This window comes from Amblyraja radiata, chromosome 25, assembly GCF_010909765.2.
Source record: "Amblyraja radiata isolate CabotCenter1 chromosome 25, sAmbRad1.1.pri, whole genome shotgun sequence".
Classification (NCBI taxonomy): Eukaryota; Metazoa; Chordata; class Chondrichthyes; order Rajiformes; family Rajidae; genus Amblyraja; species Amblyraja radiata.
In genome coordinates this window covers 15,944,011-15,968,824 of record NC_045980.1, presented here as the reverse complement: position 1 = coordinate 15,968,824, position 24,814 = coordinate 15,944,011, and the positions used below count along the sequence as shown (strand labels likewise).

Genomic DNA, 24,814 nt, shown 5'->3' with positions numbered 1-24,814 from the left:
GCAAAGGAACAATCTAGCAAGAGGTGGGTCCATCGGATTGGAATAATTTCAACGTAAAGAATAATAGCCCCTATGACCACGTTGACATTTTCTGAGGTAATTCACCTTTTCCCCTTCGAAAGACAAACCAACCCTGACACTCATTCGACCATCCGTCACTTCCTGTGCCGTCACTCACTCCCCACCGATTGGTCAAGGCGACTGTCAATCGGGCGCCTGTCGACGAGTGGGCGGGCACTGCCGCGCGAGCTGCTGTTCGTTTAACGGTCGCCGAGCTCGCGGCCTGAGCTCCTCATAGTCGAGCAGCGGCGCCAACGCGGCCGACATGTCGCCCTAGAGTCAGGGCGGGGACGCACAGCAACTGTCATGAAGGTACTTGTCCGGCCGGTGTTTTCCGATCGTCGTCGTCGAGGTGGTGGTGATGTTGCTGTTGTTATGGTAGTCGCCCGTCATTTGACACCCGTCGCAGGTGGCAACTGTCTGAATGCGGCGCGAATCATGTATGTCGTTTATCAGCAGGTTTCCCCCGGATTCAGCAGCATCTCCAGTCCAGACATCCTTTTATTGCTTTATTGGAGATCGTGGGTGGAGACGTTATTTATTGAGTTTTTGGACGACAGGCGAGGGAAGCAGAACCTTTCGAGCTAGTTTTAGGCCTGGGATTTAGCTTTGGTCTCAGCTGAGGCCTTCCACAATTTTCCACAAGTATAAAGCTTTCCATCCTCGGACTCTGGGTCAGATTTCTACCTCCACATAAAACAAAACATACTCACGTTTACTGCGATCGAATCCAAACAAAAAAATGTGAGAACAGTGGAGTAAATAGCATGGGGTGTTAATGTCTGATTTTTTACATTTATTCAAATTATCAGTTATATGTCAAAAGACGTATGTCGCTTGTGTGGGAATAATATAATAGCAGCCATTGTCATATATACACACATGGTAGCAATGTTACAAAATTTTGAGATTTTAAAAATCAAGTCTGCAATTTATCCCATCAGATAAAGCACAAAAATAAGTTTAATTTGACACCTAATTCACTTTCATATCTTCAGTATTAAAAAAGTTATGGCCATTTTCATACTCGGAAATTAGCATCTTGATTTTCCATTGACTTAACACAAAAGCTGTGATCGACAGTGAAATGGTCATAACTTTCTTAAAAATTAAGAGAACTGAAATAAATTTTCAGTTATTATAGATTGCAGCATTCTGAAACAATTATGAAACAATCTTACTTGGATGACCTGAAATTAAAGCATATAATTAGTTAGTTACCCAATTGTAGCTAATTCCAAACTTCAATTACTAGATCTAATCATCTATCCATTTCTCAAGAAAAGATTAACATTTTTAAATAGCCTAAGTGTCCAAATAACATTCACAAAGAATTCACAATAAAACATGATTTTAAAATCTCATTTACATTAATTTATAGGCCAAATGGAAGGAATTTAGTGTTCAATTGCTGTAAATTAATGGCCATTTAAATCAGCTTTCGAATGGGATCCTGTGGAACTCTGGAACGCGCTGGTTTAGAACGTTCCCATTGCGGTAGATTTGTACCCCATATGCCCAGAAAAATACTGCGGGATTTAATGGGGCCCCAAATTAGCTACTCGCAACATAAAACTTTGTATAAAGGGATCTTAAGAAGCGCTTTTTAATGTAAAAATAAACAACCTACCTTCTGTTGTCCCCCGTATGAGATCCGTCCCGTTGTCAGCGGTCGTGGGTTTAGAGGATAATTTTTAACCTACTATAACAATTAAATTAACCATTTAAATTTAAAAATAGCCGCAGCGAACGTACCTGGCAGCGATTTTTCGTCAGCAACTAAGTAGGCTGAACAACCTCGATTTGAATAGCCTAGGGAAAATCGCGTTTTAAACCCGCCCCCTTCTCAACGGCGCCAAAATCACGCACACGGGCTGGGACAGATCTGCAGCCCCGCTCAAGGTAGGTTTTGCAACATACCTACACATGGCCTTCGAAATATTTCAGTTTTGGTATTTGTTTCTAACCACCTCCCAAACCACCCGATTGTGTGCTGAAATTATGCCACAGTCGTCAATGCTTTTGTGAAAAATATAAGGGAGCTGTTCAAATTGTTGTCTCCAATAACTAGTGATCTTCTGCCTAAGCAAGTTACTAAAATGACATAGTTATAATAATAATTTCAGAATCGTCTTAAATCAAGTCTTAGAGAGTGTAAAGATCCGAATTTTGTACAAATGACATTTGTTTTTGACAGACGTGAACAATGTCATGTGATCTTTTCGTCGAATAACTCACTATCAGTTACTTTCAGCAGTTTGTATGTTGCTATTTCTGAATGGACTAATGTTTATTTTTCTGATCATATACTTAATGTCAGTATTACTTAATTAACATCCCACTCTGTTTACTTTTTAGTGGCAGTAAAGCATGTTGCAAATCTGCATTTTACAATGTTACCCATGTGGAAATTTCATAATTAAGCTTGGACATTTGGCATCCCCAACAAGCAGGATTAAGAAATCATGTAGAATATTGCCTAAGTATTAAATTGTTATCGAGTCAAATAATCGTAGAGTACAGAACAAGTTTTTCGGTACAACTCGTCCATGCCAACCATCATGCTAATTCCATTTGCCCCACCTTTTCTAAGTACCTGTCCAATATCTTTTAGAAACTGTAATTGTATCTACCTCTACCACTTCCTCTGGTAACTCACTCCATATAACCACCACTGGAAAAATCTGCCACACAGATCTCCTCTAAATTTCTCTCTTCTTTAAACCAGTTTCAGACGACACCACCATCGGAAAAGGACCGACCATTTATCCTATCTATTGCTCTCATATACACCTCTAGACAGTCACTCCTCGGCCTCCTCCATTCCAATGAAAATAAACCCAGCCTATCCAATCTCTCTTTAAATCGACAGCTCTCTATTTCAGGCAACATCTTTGTGAATTTCTGTGCACAATATTCCAAGAGTGGTCTGAACAATGTTTTGTACATCAGCAATATGACATCACAACTCTTGCATTCAATGCCTCAACCTATGAAAGCAAGCATGCTGAATGCCGCCTTCACTGCATTGTCTGCCTGTGTCACCGTTTTCAGGGTGTTGTTATGAGAATACCCCCCGGCCAGGCAATATGGAAAAGAGGAATCTTGAAGTACGGTTAAGAGAGTAATGGGGCTAAGAGTTAAATGAAAGTACAGAACTTGTGGATTTAGGCTTTCTTTAAATTGGCACAGACACATGCAGATTAGGACATGAATACTTAATTAAAAAAATGGTGTGGGAAAGAATGGTTCCATTTCATGAGACACTGCCATAAATACAGGGACTTTTGGTGTGGGTTCCAAATGAACTAAATCTGAAATGTGGAAAGACACAAAATGCTGGAGTAACTCAGAGGGACAGGCAGCATCTCTGGGGAGAAGGAATGGGTGATGTTTTGGGTTGAGACCCTTCCTCAGATTAGTCACGTGTGAGAGTCTCATCTATGATGGAAGAGGGGAACCTTCCATCATAGAGAATGAGGGCATCTCGGATATCCTGGTATGGAACACCTCATCTTGGGCGCAGATGTGGCGTAGACGGAGGATTTGAGGTAGGGGATAGAGTTTTTTCAGGAAGCAGGCTGGGAAGAGGTGTAGTCGAGATAGTTGTGGGAGTCAGTAGGTTTGTAATAGGCGTCAGTCGATAGTCTATCTCCTGTGATGGAAACAGTGAGATCAAGAAAGGGAAGGGAGGTGTCAGAGATGGTCCAAGTGAATTTAAGTGCAGGATGGAAATTGGTGGTAAAGTCTATGAGTTCTGCATGGGTGCAGGAGGTAGCACCGATATAGTCGGCAATGTAAAGGAGATAGTTTGGGGATGGGTCAGTGTACGCCTGGAACAGGGATTGTTCAACATACCCTACAAAGAGGCAGGCATAGTTGGGGCCCATGCAAGTGCCCATAGCTACACCTTTGATTTGGAAGAAGTGGGAGGAGTTGAAGGAGAAGTTGTTAAGGGTGAGAACCAGCTCCACGAGGCAGAGGAGAGTGTTGGTAGAGGGAAATTGGCTGGTTCTGCGGTCGAGTAAGAAACGGAGGGCTTTAAGGCCTTCCTGGTGGGGGATGGAGGTGTAATATTCAATTTCATCTGCCACCTATCTGTCCATTCCATCATCTTATTAAAAAAAGATTACCATCTATTTTCACTAATTTTTGAATGTTTTGGACCTTGAAATATTTACTGTAACATTTTCTATAAACTATTAAAAATAAAATTCATGGCTGCACAGTGGTGCAGCAGTAAAGCTGCTGCCCTGACAACGCCAGAGACCCAGATACGATCTTGACTATGGGTGCTGTCTGCACATTCCAAAGACGTGCAGATTTGTAGGTTAATTGGTTTCTGTCAATTGTCCTTAGTGTGTAAGATGCAAAAGTCGGAGTTTGAAACCTTTCACTCATTGAAATCAATGGGAGGAGGATTATGTGGGATGCTGTGAATGCAGCAAAACTCGACAATATTATTGGACACTATGGAACTGCGGTATCGTGAAATGACAGATTTGGATCTACAATTTGTCAGTATAATCTGCTCTCTGAGTGTGTTCATGCAGGCCAAGAATAACTAATAAAATCAGAAAATGTTGGAAACACTCATTAAGTGTCTTTGACTTGAAACGTTTACTCTTTTACTTTTTCCACACTCGTTACATGGCTAGAGTGCTTCCAGCTTTTTCTTGGGGGGGGGGGGTGTTGGTGGCTGGCATCTATGTTTTTTTTCATTTTTCATGGCTCACTTGAGAGGCTGAATGGCATTGATTTCATATTAATGAATTGGACTGAAATATAATTAGTGCTACACAGGGTTATCCCACTGCTGATTTGTGGAAGCCAAATGTGCGATAAGTAAAACTTGAAACCTTCTTTGTGATGTACCCCACTGTAAGGCTACATTGAGGCAACTATCTGACAAGTATTATCTTGAACTTTTAAAGATATTCTGTACTCAGTAATAAACATTGATTATATTTTTTCTCCCAAGTGGAAGATCTTTCAACTGTAATGGGAGGTAAAGGTAACTGAATATGATAGCTACCTTATAAAATAGTGACATGTTTCTCAAATGTCATGCAGTGCTTTATCAGTCAGACTAACACATCATTTTTGACCATTAATTTATTGTTTATCTGGATTATTTGATTGATTCATTTGGTGCACATGTACTCAATGTATTTAGCCTCAAATAAGTGGGAAAAGTCAGAGATCACCTCAAATCCAAAATAATTTGACTTTTGATATTGGTGACATTGTTTTAGAAGACAATTTAAAAATCTGTTTGATTAGTAGCAGTTCCCAATTTGAACAAAATGTTTCCAAATGGCCTCATCTCTGAACAAAGTGGGATTTTCTTGACTTACCTGTAAGTATAGAAGTTGCTAGAATGTATTACAGATTATTTCAAGTAAATCAATCTGCAAATGTGGGCTAGCAGAACTTAGTTGCTGAATTAGGAGTGAGTAATCAAATATTCTATTACATTCACCTGTATCCAGTTGTATAAGACTGGGTACGATGCCAGAAAGCAATCTTGGAACTTCTAGCCACATCAGTGATAGATTTTTCCTGAACGTATTTCACCTATGTTAGAGGGAATGCCATTTTGCAACCATCTCTGTTCCATTTGTCACATTCTGTTCTCACTAACCCTCCTTTCATCTAGAGCAAGAGAAGGGCATTCTTGCCCTTACCTTCCACTCAACCAGCCTCCACAATAAATTAATTATCCTCCATAATTTCTGCCACCTTTGATGTACTGTCACCAGCATACATATTTTATTGCCCCTCCCCCCTCCACTTTCAACATTCTGAAGGCACTTTTCCTTCTATGGCTCCATGGTTTATAAATTCCTCTCTAACATGCACTTCGCTTCTGTCATTCACCATGAAATTGCAGGTGATTGCACCTCTCCTTCCACCTCTACCCACCATCGGATGGGTAGAGTGGATCCATCGATCTATTGGCTGTACTAACAATTTAATATATTGCTCTTATGGTCTTCCTTACATCAGTTAAGCATAACACGGATTGTATGAATGCTTTGTTCAGATGGCACCGTTGATCCAGAGCTTTCAGTTAGTTACCTGTCATTTTAATTCTTCATCCCATTCCCATTCTGAATCTATTTTTTGCTTCTTGCTTTACAAAGAAGCCTAAAATAAGCAAAGCCATAGCATTTGATCTTCTGTCTTAGGCCTATAGCTCTTGAATGAGTTATATGAGATTCAGTGCTGAATTTGACAATTTCAGATATTCACTTTCCAATTTGTATCAGATCTGATGAAAAGGTAATTAATCTGTAGTAATATCAGCAGGTCTGACAACACCTGCAGAATTTCTAGCATTTGCTTTTATTTCACATTTTCATTAACTTGAGAATTGTGTATCACACAATTCCATCATTTGTGTATTTTTTTTTTTTTGTGTCCTTGTGCAATGCCATCAGTTGGTTCATTAGCAAGCCTTCAGCTTCTCTCCAATTAGCACCACTGCCATTTGCATATTGGTTCTATTCTATCACAACAATCGTTCTATTCTCCATTCCTTCTCTCCAACTTAAAACTTACTTGTTTTACAGATCTTAATAAAAGATCGTTATCTGAACTGCGTATTCTGTCTTGGCAAATACTGTTTAACCATGTGAATTTCCAACATTTTTTGTTTTATTTTAGACTATCACTAATCACAGATCTGACCGTTTCATATTTATCAATTCTCCTTTATTTTTCTAAACCAATCAAAAATGCCTTAAACTTGTAAAATCCAAAGAATGCAACCTTTGTTTAATCCTATTTTACAATTTAATTTTGGCTGTCTCCAACTAATGTTTACCAACTAACTAATGCATTGATTTTCCTTCAAGGCAAAAAAAATCTTAATGTAATGTAGTACCCAAGGATGCTTTCAGAATTCCTGATGTTATCGGGGCTTTCACAAACTGCAGTGCGCTTCTCCCCTCTGTTCACCAATCTGCTTTAAAAAAATTTAGAATTCATTTGGAGGTTCGGTATTGATGTGGATAGAGAACTGGCTGGCAGACAGGAAGCAAAGAGTAAGAGTAAACAGGTCCTTTTCACAATGGCAGATTCAGATTCAAATTCAGATTCAATTTTAATTGTCATTGTCAGTGTACAGTACAGAGACAACAAAATGCATTTAGCATCTCCCTGGAAGAGCGACATAGCAAATGATTTGAATAAATAATAATAAGTATCCCGGGGGGGGGGGGTGATTGGCAGTCACCGAGGTACGTTGTTGAGTAGAGTGACAGCCGCCGGGAAGAAGCTGTTCCTGGACCTGCTGGTTCGGCAACGGAGAGACCTGTAGCGCCTCCCGGATGGTAGAAGGGTAAACAGTCCATGGTTGGGGTGAGAGCAGTCCTTGGCGATGCTGAGCGCCCTCCGCAGACAACGCTTGCTTTGGACAGACTCAATGGAGGGGAGCGAGGAACCGGTGATGCGTTGGGCAATTTTCACCACGCTCTGCAGTGCTTTCCGGTCGGAGACAGAGCAGTTGCCATACCATACTGTGATACAATTGGTAAGGATGCTCTCGATGGTGCAGCGGTAGAGTTCACCAGGATCTGAGGAGACAGATGGACCTTCTTCAGTCTCCTCAGGAAGAAGATACGCTGGTGAGCCTTCTTGATCAAAGTTGAGGTATTGTGGATCCAAGAGAGGTCATCGGAGATGTTGACCCCCAGGAACCTGAAGCTGGAAACATGTACCACCTTCGTCCCGTTAATGTGGATGGGGGTGTACGTGCCACCCCTAGACCTTCTGTAGTCCACAATGAGCTCCTTGGTCTTCTTGGCGTTAAGGGCCAGGTTGTTGTCAGCGCACCATGCTGCTAGGAGCTGGACCTTCTCCCTATAGGCCGACTCATCGTTGTTGCTGATGAGGCCAATCACCGTTGTATCATCTGCATACTTGATGATGGTGTTAGTACCATGTACAGGTGTGCAGTCGTTGGTGAAGAGGGAGTAGAGGAGGGGGCTCAGCACACAGCCCTGTGGAACGCCGGTGTTCAGGGTGAGGGTTGAAGAGGTGTGCTTGTCTAACCTAACAGACTGGGGTCTGTTGGTTAGAAAGTCCAGTATCCAGTTGCAGAGGGAGGGGTCGATGCCCAGGTTACCTGAGTTTGGTGATCAGTTTTGATGGTATAATGGTGTTGAATGCTGAGCTGTAATCGATGAACAGCATTCTTACGTAAGTGTCTCTGTTGTCGAGGTGGGAGAGGGCGGAGTGAAGTGCCGTTGAGATGGCATCCTCCGTACTCCTGTTCTTGCGGTAGGCAAACTGATAGGGATCCAGTGTGGGGGGTAGGCAGCTTTTGAGGTGTGCCAGGACCAGCCTCTCGAAGCACTTGGTGATGATGGGGATAAGTGCAACTGGGCGGAAGTCGTTGAGGCTTGCCGCAGTGGAGTGTTTTGGCACTGGCACGATGGAGGTGGTTTTAAGGCACGTGGGGACAACTGCTTGGGCAAGTGACAGGTTGAAGATGTCAGTCCAGACATCTGTCAGCTGCGCAGCACAGGCCCTGAGCACGCGCCCGGGGATGCCGTCAGGGCCAGCAGCTTTACGTGCCCCACTACCCCACTAGGCAGTGACTAGTGGGGTACCGCAAGGCTCAGTGCAGGGACCCCAGCTATTTACGATATATATTAATGATTTGAACGAGGGAATTGAATGCAACATCTCCAAGTTTGCGGATGACACGAAGCTGGGGGGCAGTGTTAGCTGTGTGGAGGATGCTAGGAGGCTGCAAGGTGAATTGGATAGGCTGGGTGAGTGGGCAAATGCATGGCAGATGCAGTATAATATGGATAAATGTGAGGTTATCCACTTTGGTGGCAAAAACAGGAAAGTAGACTATTATCTGAATGGTGGCCGATTAGGAAAGGGGGAGATGCAACGAGACCTGGGTGTCATGGTACACCAGTCATTAAAAGTAGGCATGCAGGTGCAGCAGGCAGTGAAGAAGGCGAATGGTATGTTAGCATTCATAGCAAAAGGATTTGAGTATAGGAGCAGGGAGGTTCTACTGCAGTTGTACAGGGTCTTGGTGAGACCACACCTGGAGGATTGCGTACAGTTTTGGTCTCCTAATCTGAGGAAAAACATTCTTGCCATAGAGGCAGTACAGAGAAGGTTCACCAGACTGATTCCTGGGATGTCAGGACTTTCATATGAAGAAAGACTGGATAGACTCGGTTTGTACTCGCTAGAATTTAGAAGATTGAGGGGGGATCTTATAGAAACGTACAAAATTCTTAAGAGGTTGGACAGGCTAGTTGCAGGAAGATTGTTCCCGATGTTGGGGAAGTCCAGACAAGGGGTCACAGTTTAAGGATAAGGGGGAAATCTTTTAGGACCGAGATGAGGAAAACATTTTTCACACAGAGAGTGGTGAATCTCTGGAATTCTCTGCCACAGAAGGTAGTTGAGGCCAGTTCATTGCCTATATTTAAGAGGGAGTTAGATGTGGCCATTTGTGGCTAAAGGGATCAGAGGGTATGGAGAGAAGGCGGGTACAGGATACTGAGTTGGATGATCAGCCATGATCATATTGAATTGCGGTGCAGGCTCGAAGGGCCGAATGGCCTACTCCTGCACCTATTTTCTATGTTTCTATGAGATAAAAGATATATATTTTCTGTCATAGCCAATAGACAAAAAGTGCAGGAGTAGGCCATTTGGCCCTTTCAGCCCGAACCGTCATTCACTTAAACTGTGGCCCCTGGTTCTCCCCCAACATCGGGAACATGTTTCCTGCATCTAGCGTGTCCAATCCCTTGATAATCTTATTTGTTTCAATAAGATCCCCTCTCATCCTCAACTCCTCTTGTTATGAAGGCCATTTTAGACTATCACTAATGCCATTAGCTTTCTTCACTGCCTGCTGTGAATGCATGCTTACTTTCACTGACTGATGAACAAGGACCCCCAGATCTCTTTGTACTTCCCCTTTCCCAACTTGACACCATTCAGATAATAATCTGCCTTCCTGTTTTTGCCATCAAAGTAACCTCACATTTATCCACATTAAACTGTATCTACAACCTCACCCAACCTGTCCAAGTCACCCTGCATCCTCATAGCATCCTCCTCACAGTTCACACTGCCACCCAGCTTTTTTGTCATCTGCAAATTTGCTAATGTTACTTTGAATCCCTTCATCTAAATCATTGATGTATGTTGTAAATAGCTGTGGTCCCATCACCGAGCCTTGCGGTACCCCACTAGTCACTGCCTGCTATTCTGAAAGGGACCGGTAAATCCCTACTCTTTGTTTCCTGTCTGCCAACCAATTTTCTATCCATGTCAGTACCCTATCCCCAATAACACATGCTCTAATTTTACCCACTAATCTCCTATGTGGGACCTTTTTGAATGCTTTCTGAAAGTCCAGGTATACTACATCCACTGGCTCTCCCTTGTCCATTTTCCTAGTTACATCCTCAAAAAATTCCAGAAGATTAGTCGAGCATGATTTCCCCTTCGTAAATTCATGCTGAGATCAGACCGCTCCTGTTAATGCGAACCAAATGTGCTGCTATCTCATCTATTATAATTGACTCCTGCATCTTCCCCACCACAGATGTCAGGCTAACTGGTCTATAATTCCCTGTTTTATCTCCCCCGCCTTTCTTAAAAAGTGGGATTAGCTACCCTCCAATCCACAGGAACTGATCCTGAATCTATAGAACATTGGAAAATTATCACCGATGCGTCCACGATTTCTATAGCGACTTCCTTAAGTACCCTGTGGATTTATCAGCCTTCAGTCCCATCAGTCTACCCAACACCATTATCATGTTATATTTTGATAGTTTTCAATCTCACTCCCCCTTCCCCCCTCTCACAATACTTCTAGCTTTTCACTTGGGTTCAATGGTACTTAGGTTCAATGACCTTGCGTTTCCTTGTATTGAAATCCAATTGCCATAGTTTATTTACTCATTTAAAAGATTATTATTTATGTTTAATTAATGCTTCCATTTACATTGCTTATAGTGGGCTCCTATAGAGTGATAGAATTAGACAGAATGGAAACAGGCCCTTCGGTCCATGGCGACCTATCAGACCCATATTTGTGCCTTTGAAGCACAATACAAAAACGTGAGTATTTTTTCAAATGATGAGAGATTGGGTAATATTGTTGTTCCGAGATCACGGTGTCCTTGTACACAGGTCACCAAAGACCAATGGTATGTCCATCTTTATTTCTTGACAATTTGAGCACAGGAGATAAACTGTCTTATTCCCTTTCTGTGGATGAGTCCCCACTTGGAGCATTGACAGTATTTGGAGTTTTGGTGTTCTTTGCTATAAAAGGACAAAAAAGATTCACTAATCTATCTTTAACTGCTTTGCCATTTGAGGATATATTTAGTAGATGAGGCTTGTATTCTATAGGGTTTAGAAGAAAGGGGGTGAGATGTCACAGAAACCTTCAGAGTTTTTACAGGGCTTTACAGGCTGGATGCAGAATAAAAGGTAAATCACCTAGATCGGAGATAAGAATTTATGTTGCGCAGGGAGTGCTGACACTTTAAAGTTCTTACCTTGGAGGTCAGTGGAGGCTTAGTCATGGAAATAATTCAAATCAGACCAATAGACTTTTGTATATTGTATTTTGAATCTGGGGATAGTGCAAGAGAATGGCTTTTAGGTAAAAGAACAGCTAGATCCTGATAAATGGGAGGACAGGAATGGGGCCAAATGGCCTGCTCCAACTTTCTATTTCTTGTGTTATCAATTCATTCCATTCTCCAGCTATCTTTTAGGTCTTTTCTACGTGTCATTTTTGTGACTCGTACAATTTCTTTTGTTACCGTTTGTGTACTTTGTTTAGCTTCTGCTCACCGGAATGCATAGTTTTTGCCTTTATGGTTTCTCCTTTTTGGTTAATATGGTATCTTGCTTACATAGATACATAGACAATAGGTGCAGGGGTAGGCCATTTAATGTGATCATGGCTGATCATCCACAATCTGTACCCAGTACCTGCCTTCTCCCCACACTCCTTGATTCCGTTAGCCCTAAGAGCTCTATCTAACTCTCTTTTGAATGCATCCAGTGAAACAGCCTCCACTGCCTTCTGTGGCAGAGAATTCCACAAATTCACAACTCTCTGGGTGAAAAAGTTTTTCCTCATCTCAGTTCTAAATGTACTACCCCTTATTCTTAAACTGATGCCCCTGGTTCTGGACTCCCCCAACACGGGGAACATTTTTCCTGCATCTAGCGTGTCCAATCCCATAATAATGTTATGTTTCTATAAAATCCCCCATCCCAAATTCCAGTGAATACAAGCCCAGTAACTCCATTCTTTCATCATATGACAGTCCCGCCATCCCGGGAATTAACCTCGTGAACCTACGCTGCACTCCCTCAATAGCAAGAATGTCCTTCCTCAAATTAGGAGACCAAAACTGCACAAAATACTCCAGGTGTGGTCTCACCAGGGCCCTGTACAGGTGCAGAAGGACCTCTTTGCTCCTATATTCAACTCCTCTTGTTATGAAGGCCATTTTAGACTATCACTAATGCCATTAGCTTTCTTCACTGCCTGCTGTATCTGCATGCTTACTTTCAGTGATTGATGAACAAGGACCCCCAGATCTCTTTGTACTTCCCCTTTCCCAACTTGATACTATTCAGATAATAATCTGGCTTCCTGTTTTTGCCACCAAAGTGGATAACCTCACATTTATCCACATTAAACTGCATCTGCCAACTCACCCAACCTGTCCAAGTCACCCTGCATCCTCATAGCAACCTCCTCACAGTTCGCACTGCCCCCCAGCTTTGTGTCGTCTGCAAATTTGCTAATGTTACTTTGAATCCCTTCATCTAAATCTATAAGGATACAATCTATAAGAATACAAATCGAGGTGTGGTCTTATATTCCAGGGGTTAGGAGCATGAGCAGATTTGCAACTGTAGCAAGGATTTAATATTAATACATTTCCTGCTCCCTTTAAACTCACTCAACTTGCCACAAAATGTATTACATTACTGTAGTATGTAAAATGAACAAAATCCAAACTATGTTAGTAAAATAAAATCTCACAATCAGAAAGTCAAATTCCCATAGGTGCTGGATTATTGGAGTTTTACAATACCGACTTGCATGGGAGCAGAATGTTGTAGCTGCATAAAAATGTGGAGAATAACTTGCAGTGGTAAAAATTGAACAGTTTTAAGATGCAACTTTTTGATTTGGAGTCTTCCTCTCTTCAACGTAAATTCTCTGGTTTAAGTGGCAAACTTGAAAATGCTGCTTCTGTTATATAATCATACATTTCTGTACTTCACCTCTGAGGCATGCAGTGTACTTCAATAGAATATGAATTTTTCTGTTTTGTAGTCTGGGGCCACATCAATGTGGGCTTCATGTTGTGGTTTAATAAATGAGGTAATGGGTACTGGAACTGTACGCGGCCAGCAACCTGCATTCGGTGGAGGTACAGGGCCATTCAGGTTTGCCCACAGCACCGGGTATTCATCATATCCCACACCATCACCTGACGTTCCAAATTTAGTCTGTGAAGATTGTGGTCAGGCATTTACTCGTTTTAGGAAAAAGGTATGTTGGATAATATTTTTGAATCTTTTGTACATTATTAAGTTTGTTATTCAGCACTAAAACAGGGAGAAACGTTAGGGATTGAGTAGACTGTCGTATACAGGCCATTTGTGAGTAATGATGTGGGCCACGACTAATGTACATGGACTATGGTGTCTAAATGCTTTCAATTGTTTGTGAAGTAGCGTCGGTGTTAACACCCATGCTTTTGAATAGGCTAAGACTGGAATTAATTTTTAGTAGGTTAGATTTCATAAATTGTCACACTAAATGAAGAATATGTCAACGACACTTTTATTGCTAACCACTGTAGAAAAAAGTTAAGGAATACTTTGGATGGCATGCTCTAATTAAATAAATGTGACTATGTATAGTGTGCACAGCGAACATTAACAAATTGTATTCAAGTGAAGTATGTAATGTTGTGCATTTACAATTGCAAATTTTTGACTAAGATTTTGTTAGGTTTTTAGTTGGTGAGTATGCAAATAGTTCAATATTTTTGTGATACCATGGAATTTGCTATTTGTTTTAGGTTGGTATTTGAAGTTGCAATTTTTTGGGATAATTACTGGGTAGTTTCCATTTCCACTTGAAATGTGGTTAATATTTTTTTTAAATGAACATATTTCCTGTTTATTTTTCAACATAGAAACAGTGCAGAACAGGAACAGGTTATTCTCCCCACAATGTCTGTGCCGAACATGATGCCAAGTTAAACTAATTCTTCCTTCCTGCCTGCATGTCCCATTCCCTGCATATCCATGTTATCTAAAAACCTCTTAAACGCCACTATCTGCTTCCATCTCCACCCTGGCATCACATTACAGGCACCCACCGTTCTCTGACAAAAAACGTCCTGCGCATTTCCTTTAAACTTTCCTGCTTTCACTCGTGCTCTCTAGTTTGTGATATTTCCACCCTGGGGGAACAGGCTCTGACTGCCAACCTATGACTGACTGTCATAGGTGTCCTTATTGTCTCGGAGTTCCAGAGGTGTTTAGGGCCAGGGAGATGGCATCTGCTGTGGGTCCGTTGCAACAGTTGGCAAATTGTAGTGGATCAAGGCTATCTTGGAGGTTGGAGTTTATGTGTTCCATTGACAGTCTTTCAAAGCACTTCATGATGGTGTATGGCAGAGCCACTGGACAGTAGTCATTAAGGCATGCTATCCTAATTTTCTTTAGTGGTCCTCTTAAAGCAGGTGGAGATCAGAATGGTGTAATGAGAGGCATACAGCATGGATGCAGGCCCTTCGATACACATCAATAAAGTCAACCCCCAGTCTCTATGACACTCCAAAAAAATCCCAGCCTATCCAACCTCTCCCTATAACTCAAACTTTTGTAACATCCTGATGAATCTCCACTGCATTATTTCCAACTTAATGACATCCTTCCTAAAGCTGTGTGATCAAAACTGCACATAGTACTCCAAGTGTAGTCTCCTCAACATCTTCCTACATCCTCATAAGCCCCTTGATTTTTGTTGATGAGAGACATATTTTATTTCTGAAGGACCTCTTTTGAAGCTTTCTTAAACAAAGTAAATTCACTAAACCAGACAGTTAAATATACTATCTCAAAGTGATTATTTTCTTCACTAGTATACATGTAAGGATTGCAAGAAGAATTTCTGTACATTCTGTTCGGTGATGCAAGAAAACCTACGAAGATGCTGCACATGTGAATTGCTACAACAAACCTCTTTCCAGCGTAATGAGCTTATGAAATTAAAGGTGAAAAATCTACGCCAGTACCTTAATTTGAGAAACATACCCATAGACACCTGTTGTGAGAAGGAGGATTTGGTACAACTTATATTGAGCCACCATGGATCAGGTGCTGATGGTGTGGACACAGAGAGTATACACTCGCAAAGTTCACAATTTTATACTACCACTTCCGCTGCTGCCTCAGCTTCTGCAGCGACGTTTTTTCAGGGGATTTCAGCAAATCAAAGACCGAGCTCAGGAACTTCAAGCGTGCAAGAGGTAATTCATTATTTTTCAAATGTATTGCTATTCTTCCCCAGAAATGACTTAAATACTTTGGGGGGTGGGGGGGATAGAGGGGGGGGGGGGAGGGGGGAGCGCACACACACACACACACACACACACTCAGAATGGGTTCTGTGCTTTTATAAATGTTTTATATTGCTGCTGTTGGGATATTCAAACAATTATTTCAGCGATTGGCTGAATGGCAGAAAGCAAAGAGTGGGAATTAAGGGGGCTTTTTCTGGTCGGCTGCCAGTGACTAGTCCTCAGGGATTTAGTCCGCTACTTTTAATTTTGTATATTCATGATTTGGATGATGGAATTAATAGATTTGTGGCCAAGTGTACAGATGATATAATGATAGGTGTAGAGGACCACACTAGGAAGCAGGGAGTCTGCAGGAGGACTTGGATTGGTTAGGAGAATGGGCAAAGTGGCAGATGGAATACAGCGTAGAAAAGTGTGTGGTCATGCACTTTGGTAGTAGATGTGAAGGTGTAGACTATTTTCTCAATGAGGAGAGGATTTAGAAATCAGAGGTGCGAAGAAACTTGGGAATGCTGGTGCAAGGTGCCCAAAAGGTTAATTTGCAGGTTGAATCCGTAGTAAAGATGGCGAAAGCAATAATAATATACATTTTGAGGAGACCAGAATATAAAAGCAGGGATATAACACTGAGGCATTGTAGGCACTGGTCAGACCGCATTTGATGTATTGTGAGCAGTTTTGGGCCCCATATCTGAGGAGTGATGCGCTGGCATAGGAGACGGCCCAGAGGGAGTTTACAAGAATAATCCCGGAGTATAATGAGCGTTTGATGGCTCTGGGCCTGTACTCGCTGGAGTTTAGAAGGATGAGGGGGATCTCATAGAAACTTGCCATATAACAAAAGACCTGGATAGAGTGGATATGGAGATGATGTTTCCACTAGTGGGAGAGTCTAGGAACAGAGGGCACAGCATCAGAATAAAAGGACATAATTTTAGAAAGTAGACGAGAAATTTCTTTAGCCAGGGATTGGTGAATGTGGAATTCATTGCCACAGAAGGATGTGGAGGCCACGTCTTTCTATATTTTAAAGCAAATATTGGCAGGTACTTAATTAGTAAGTGTGTTAAAGGTTATGGGGAGAAATCAGGAGAATGGGGTTGAGAGGGAAAGATAGATCAGCCATGATTGAATGACCTTTGATGGGATGAATGGGCCTAATTCTGCTCCTGTGACCTATGAATTGTTTCTACATTAATTACATTCTCGAATAACCTTTTTGGGCCTGTGGATGACACCACCTAGTGCAGCATTTATTATTCATTCTCATCTGCCCTTCTGGATGTTGCTGGGCCATGTGATGGGTTGCTGTAGTCTTGCAGTGACGATTCTTATCGCGTTCCAAGAATTTGACCTAACAACAATAGTATGGAAATATATTTCCACTGAGGTCTGTAACTGAGTGGAATCGGCAGAAGGCAGTGGCATTTTTGTGTTTCTGCTATCATCGTCCTTATCAGAGGGTAAGGTAATGTGTTGGGAAGTGTCTAGTATGGTTACTGCAGTGCAACTATGTGCATTTGGGCTTTGCAAAGGTTGTGGAGGAATTGCTGATCAAGCAGCTTGATTTGGGCTGGGTGTTTCTTGAGTGATATTGAAGCTACACATGTTCAGAAAGTCTTAGATGGACATCTAAAACATGAAATTAAAAATCTTAGATCATACATGAATGGGCTACATTATAGTGAGAATTGGATTGACTTCGTAGAACAAAAAAATCATTTAGTCCAACATGAGTTTGTATAAATTCAAGGAACCCCTAAGAGTCTGAATATCTTTACAAATCCCTTTATTTATTACGTAAATTCTTCCCAAAAAATGCGACAATAGTAACTGTTTCAATCACTCCAGTCGCGTAATGTTTCTCCTACTTGCCATTCTTCAAATAAAGGAAGTCCTCAAATCCTTGTATTTATTCTGATAGTCAATAGACATTAGGTGCAGGAGTAGGCCATTTGGCCCTTCGAGCCAAATGGCTGATCATCCCCAATCAGTACCCCGTTCCTGCCTTCTCCCCATATCCCCTGACTGGCTATTTTTAAGAGTCCTATCTTGCTCTCTCTTGAAAGCATGCAGAGAACCTGCCTCCACCGCCCTCCGAGGTAGAGAATTCCACAGACTCACCACTCTGTGAGGAAAAAGTGTTTCCTCATCACCGTTCTAAATGGCTTACTCCTTATTCTTAAACTGTGGCCCCTGGATAGTTGAGTTATTATATTTATGCTTTCTGTTTGGAATTGCACAAATTTTCCAAAGTTTCTCCATATATGTACTTAATTTTAAATGTCTCCTAAGGTCTACTAGTTTTTTTTATCATTTGTGAAAATTGACGATTTGGCATTCAACCTTTCTTAATTGTTTGAATACTTTTGGCCATAATACTTAATTATTAACAATAATGAATTTCTACTATAAAGTAGAAAGGAACATTTTTTTTATAGCTTCTGACGCATTTTTATACTGCTATAGACTGCAGCAAAACTTGTGTGGTCTATGTCCTCAAACCGGTCTAGCCTTAGTTGCCTACATTGTCATGGTGACACAAGGCTGCTGATTCTAGAATCTTGAATAAATTGCTGGAGGAACCTAGGGGGTCAGGTAACAGCTGTGGAGGGAAATGGGCAGATGACATTTTGGATCAGGACCCTCCACAGGTGCTACCTGACCTGCTGAGCTCTTCCAGCAGTTTTCTTTTGCTTTAGTTATGGTGACTTTGCTTTCTGTAGAAAGGTTGTAGAATGATGAAAAGAGGTCCGTAGAATCAAATGGGACATAATCATTCATCCCTCTGGAACAATCCTGCAGAATTACTGGAATATTTGCATATTCAATTTCTTTTCAGGTGAGAGAAGATGCATCATTTTCAATGGATAGAAGATCTGAATCAGAACAAAGTCCGGTATGTGCATGTTTATATTTTTTGTTTTGTCCACTTAAATAGTATGTTCCCTATATTGCAAATCTGGTTGGTAGGTGTCTAGAAAAATGGGTAATAGTCTCAAAATACAGAGTAGGACATTTAGAGCTGAGGTGAGGAGAAATTCTCCAGAGGGTTGTGCACCAATGAAATTCTGTACCACGGATAGCTTTGGAGACCAAATCTGAATACATTTAAGGAGATAGATTTGTAGAAATAAGTCAGCAAGAGGGATAGGGAGCAAGTTCTGGTTTTAGAGGATCAGCCATGATGATATTGGATGGTCGAACAAGGTCCCAAATAGCCTATTTCTGTTAGTTTTCTATGTAATCAATTAATTATTGAATTTAATTGAACCCAGTTAAAATACTTAATTTACGTTAAAATAACACCCATTTCTAAAATCTATATTACTTCTAAATAACAAGCATCTAAATTATCTTCACATTTCTTGAATAATTCACCATTTACACAATGAATCACTGCTATGAGTGGAGCTTCTTTGTTATAAAGATTGATGATTGATTAAGTTTTATCTCCAGGCCCTCAGAAGCTAAGTTGGTCCCAAAAGTGCAAATGTCTCATACACCAGGGCAATTTCTTCTGTACTTGAATGTACCGAATTTCGATATAGTTTTTTTCAGAATTTCTTAAATATATTGTGTCCTTGTAATATTTCTTTGACCTCTAAGTTCCAATGTACTTTTCAGGCGCCCGAGCACATCAATTAGAAGCCAAAAGGCACTCTTCTGCTAGAAAATTCCAGGAAGCATAAAAAATTGAATAAAGGCTTGTCTGAGATGTCCTTAGCAGTAATTAATTTAGTTGCTCTGTATGACACGCATACCTGTTGGGAACTTTTATCTGGGAGAAAATTACATTAGTGCAAAATAATTGGTTCACAGAATGGGGTGCTTTTATTTCCAAAAGCATGTAGGTAATAAAGGGAAGATGTTACATTTGTAATGCTTTCAAAGTAGTTACTTGTGAATCAATTTTCCCCACTTACCGTTATTGAATGTTTCTGGATTGTGAGTTAAGTGGTAAAAGTTTCATTTGGGTAACGCATATTTGCTCTTGTAGAATCCACAAAATCAGAGACATTAGAAACAGTAGAAACATAGAAAATATAAGAGACAGGTGCAAAAGTAGATAAATTTGGCCCTTTGATCCTCAAACACATGTTCATGCTCTCCCAATACCTCTTGATCTCTCTCCTAGCAGTTCAAAGATTTGTCAATCCCCACCTTGAATATATTTACTGCCTTTGCAGATCTTTGGGGTAGAGATTTCCAAAGGTTCACAGTCCCCTGAGGAAAGAAATTGCTCCTCATCAAAAAAATAAAATGCGCAATCCCTTACTCTGAAACTGACCCCCTAATTCTCAGTATCCTCACTAGCTATCCACTCTCAGTCCCCCGAAGAATGTTATGTTTCAGTAAGATCATACCTCATTCTTCTGCACTGCAATATGTTTACGGCCTACTTTCTTCATGCATCATGAATCCCTCATGCCAGGAACCCTTTCTTAAGTGTTCTACATGGAACACTATGTAACTTTGTCGGCACCTTATACATGGCGACTCTTTGCATACTTTGTGTATGTTATGCAAAACAAAGAATTTCAGTGATATGTCGCTTGTGATTATAAAGTATCATTCATTCATTAAATATGGGGACCCAAAACCATGAGGCAATCACTGGTTACAAATTGACAATCTGAAAAATTCCCATTTATTTTAATTAGTTTTCTGATAGTTGGTCAATCTCTTACCCGTACCAATATATGGCCTATAATTTCAAGCATCCACAACCTTAAGCACTAACCTTTTGAGTAGCTCTGATCAAAACCCTGGATATATTATCTACTATTTCTTTGAGTAGAACTGGTGGTCCGCCACTTTCTTTTTTTCCTGACAAAATTTCGAGAACGTACTTGAAGTCCCCGCCCTGGTAGTCCTCGTGAGAATGTGGTGCATCGGCCGGGTGTGGCTGCCGATCTTGACCTCATCGGGACTTCCGCAGCTGATCAGTGGGTCGAAATTGCTCCCTGTGGCCGGGGCTTGGGGACTCTGGCCTGGCCTGAGCTGGTGGATCCGTTCCCATAGTCAGTTTTGACATTGCGGGTCGGTATATTGGCCCCAGGCGACCTTGGTGGATCGTTCTTGTACCGTTGGGCTCCTGTGAAGCCCGCGCAGGTTGGCAAGTGTGGCGGAGGTGTTCCCCCTACTGCATTTTCAGCAAATCTCAGCTCGGCCAAATCTCGTCCCTCATCGGGACTTCAGAGGGCAAATCGCTAACTGGTGCCCGCTTTCTGATGCAAATTTTGCTGTAAATTTAATTTACATTTAATATTTGTTTAAATTTTTTAGCAGTCTATGGTGCTGTAGAAACACGGGATGGGTATAATTAGTGGGTAAGAGGTGTATTTGATCATTATTGATGCTTATCAGTATTGGATAATATGGCAAAGCGCTGGAACCAAGGGTGCTGGAAAATTGGTTGTGGATCTGTATCTTTATGTTACAACCTCAAATAAATTCAGCAAATGTTTTTTTTCCATAGAACCATGTTAACTCTTTTTGATTGTCTTATGATTAAAAATATACTATTACCTCATTAATAGATTCCAGCATTCCCGATTACAGATGTAAGGCAAATTGGACTTTAATTTCCTGTTTTTGTGTCTCCTTTTCTGAAAAGTAACATTACACCCTGATTTTGTTTATCAATGCCCTGGGACCTTGCCAGAACCCAAGGAATTGTGGTAAATTACAAGTTCAATTGTCTCTCCAGCCATTGTTTTTAATCACATAGGGTGCTGGATTTCAGCTTCATTCGTGAAAAAGCAGTGGGCGACTGGTGATGCTGTTTAAAGTTCCACACTGCCCATAGGTGTAGGATATACTACCATTGAGATGTTTTAGTATCTTCTGTAATGAAGAATAATCCAAAATCAGAAATTTTCTATATTTCACTTTCTCATTACTTCCTCAAAGTTGACTTTTAATTACTACCAAGCGCGGACCCGTTGGGTCCCCGTCCCCCAATGCAATATTCCATCATTCACCCATAGCCCCCAACTGCGCAGGCGCGGCTGATGGGTTCCCGTTGTTACGCCACGGCAACCCTCCCCCAACTGCGCAGGCGACTGCCAGGTTTATTAAAGTTTAAAAAATCAATAACTTTTAAAATATAACATCAATCTGAACAAAACTTGCTACTGCACACCGTAGGACAATAGTGAGTAAGGTGTGCCTAAAATTGTCGTGCTGTTGTGTACCGTTGTGGCTGTATTACGGGAACAAATATAGGTACAAACAAACAAACAAGATGAGTTTTAGTAATATATAATAATAATAATAATAATAGATAGATTTATATATCTACAGGCACTCTTACTTTTGCACATTGTTTGAGTTAATTCTCATTCTGCTCCTCCATAATATTTTTATTAGCCCTTTCTAGGTTTCTAAAAACTTTCCAAATCTGAACCAGCATTAATCTTTTCAAAATGCTAAGCTTTTCTTTAAATTTGATGCCATCTTTAACTTCCTGCATTGGACATAGAAGGCGCCATTTTCTCAGAGCCTTTGTTCCTCCGCAGCATGTGAAATACCACCTCCTTGCATATCAGCCATTGTTGATCTATCTTGCTCTTTAATCTTATTTTCCCCATTCTATTTTAGTCAAACTCTATCCTCTACAATTGCCATTATTTACATTCAGGGCATCTGGTTCAGATGCAGGTTTCTCACCCTTAAATTGGGGTCAATGAAAGAGCGTTCACGTCGTGGCACTGTTTCCACCAATCTTTTCACCACAAGAAGCGACAAGACAGACACCATTGTATGCAGATGCCGAGAAGTGTGTTTAGCTCTGGCTGAACAACTTCTAATCTTGTGTGTGGACTCGACAAGAAGACACTTAATCTGAATTTTAAATACTACAAATTTCATGTAATTTTATTTCCCTCTGTCCATAATTCAAAATTTCACTCTGAATTTACAATGGAAGGATATTTACTTAGCAAGAATACGAGAGGAATAGTACCCTTGCTAAGTATACTATGGATAATAATATACTTAGCAAGGATTCTGTGCTATAAAACATCAAGACAAGATGTTAAAAAAACTGCATTTTAAATATCAATATGCAAGAGTTATGTTGCAAGAAATACTGAAGTTGAAATGTATATTAAAGTTCGATCTAAACAGATTTTTTTTCTAATGGGGAATTCTACCTTCATGTGTAAGAAATGTATGTGTATTTTATTAGCAGATAAAAAGCAGCACTGTTCTGTTCATTTAAATGCAAAATATTCCAACGCAAAACCTATTTATACCAATCATTGGTGTTTTATGTTGCAGGCAAATGGAACGAGTGATGACAATCAGCCTAAAAATACACGAGTCTCACTCTCAGACTTATCCAATACTGATGATGTTGAAGCGTTGACTGTTCGTCAACTGAAGGAAATACTGGCTCGCAATTTTGTCAGTTACTCGGGGTGTTGTGAAAAATGGGAATTGGTGGAAAGAGTGATCAGGTTATTCAAAGAAACAGAAGAAAACCGCAAATTTTGTAAGTTTGCCTGCAACATGTTTTCAGAACTATGTTAACAATGCAAAATGTGATTTTCAAACTTTCTTTTATTGCAGTGGAAAATGAAAATAATCACGCTGAAGCTACTGGTAAGTTGAGCTTCCCACTCGGTGTTTATAAAATCAATAATTTACTGGTTAAAGGACAAGATGGATAGATTTTGTTCAGAATATTTCCATAAATTAACACACAATATGTTCTGAATTCTGACACTTATTGAGTGTATATACTCTTATTCTCAGCGATCCTGGATTGTCAGTGTTCACTGAAAAGAAAGATGTCATAATCTTCTACTGAGTAGTTGCAGAAAGTAGCTACATTTACAAACAAAGTGTAACTATGGGTCAGAAAAGGTCACTGAATTTTTCAATGCTGGCCCACTTATTTATAAAATGGTGTAGTCTTGCATATGAAATTGAAATTTAAAGTTTTCATTTGTCCCTGTTTAGGTAGATACACAATATATCCATAACTGAAATTCCAGATATAAAACTTACATTTAGTTAACTTGCATAACCTTCCTCGAAGAGCTGAAGTTTTCATAATTCCTGTATTTGAATAATCAAATCAAAATTGATGAATTATATTCTAATGTGCTATTGCATGCCAGTAGATTGAAAAAGTTAATGCTTGGGCCTAGAATGACAATAGACTAATTGTATCATGATTATCCCGAACATCTTTAGCGAGACAAGAAGTTATGCTGTAACAAATGGATAAACTGACTTCAAAACTGTGTATATTGCAATACCCAGCATTGCTTTTACTTTTTATGGCGACCTTTTTCTGTTTATCTTTCAGTGGAAGAAAAGATGCAGCTAGGGGGTGATGAGAACCTCTGCAGAATCTGTATGGATGCAGTGATTGATTGTGTACTGCTGGAGTGTGGTCACATGGTCACCTGCACCAAATGTGGAAAGCGCATGAATGAATGCCCTATTTGTCGTCAATATGTTGTGCGGGCAGTGCACGTCTTTAAGTCTTAACTACAGTGGTGTTTGATTGATCAGGATTATAGCTTCCTTGTTAAGATACATGAAATTCAATTTGAAAATTATTCTGACTGTATTAATGATACTAGTTTGTTGTGGCTACTTTGGATGGTGTAGAAGAACAGAATTTCTTTTTATTTACTAATAGCTATCATTGGCTTATTACTGAAGCCTTAAATCAGTGTAAAATACAACATATGTTTAAATGCAAAAAATGCCAATTACTTAAGCCTGTTAAGATTAATCAAAGGTAGGATCCAGACAAAATGAAGGATATGCTGGAAAACAAATTGCAAACTCTATTTTAAACTTTTCCTATCACTTTTATAAGTCTCAAAACTTTTACCATTTAGTGGATTATCATTATATAGTTGTTGTGCTTACAAGCTATTACTTAATTGTGTGCGTGCTGGATATGAATTGAGCATTTAGTAGTGCCCAACCTGTCCACGGTGATGTCTGGACAGAAAGGAAATTGAATGATCTTGTATCATTGCCTGCCAACAGCCTTGTTATAGTTTTTCATTTTTGCTTCGTATATTTTGTATGTTTTTGAAATTCACATATGCAATTTGACTAATAAAAAATTTAATTTAACAGAG

General features: G+C 40.4%; 1 protein-coding gene across 2 annotated transcripts; it reads left to right on the top strand.

Moving 5' to 3' along the window:
* The first annotated feature begins 204 nt into the window (after positions 1–204).
* rnf34 (ring finger protein 34) lies at positions 205–24,814 on the top strand. 2 transcript variants are annotated; one of them, XM_033043255.1, is made up of 8 exons: positions 217–372; positions 11,074–11,178; positions 13,433–13,651; positions 15,258–15,644; positions 18,541–18,597; positions 22,986–23,199; positions 23,277–23,309; positions 24,022–24,814. In XM_033043255.1, the coding sequence occupies exons 2-8, from the start codon at positions 11,128–11,130 to the stop codon at positions 24,204–24,206; spliced, it is 1,146 nt and encodes a 381-aa protein (XP_032899146.1). In that variant the 5' UTR covers positions 217–372; positions 11,074–11,127; the 3' UTR covers positions 24,207–24,814. The 2 variants fall into 2 exon arrangements, with proteins under 2 accessions (XP_032899147.1, XP_032899146.1); XM_033043256.1 differs by lacking the exon at positions 11,074–11,178 and having other exon boundaries at positions 205–372.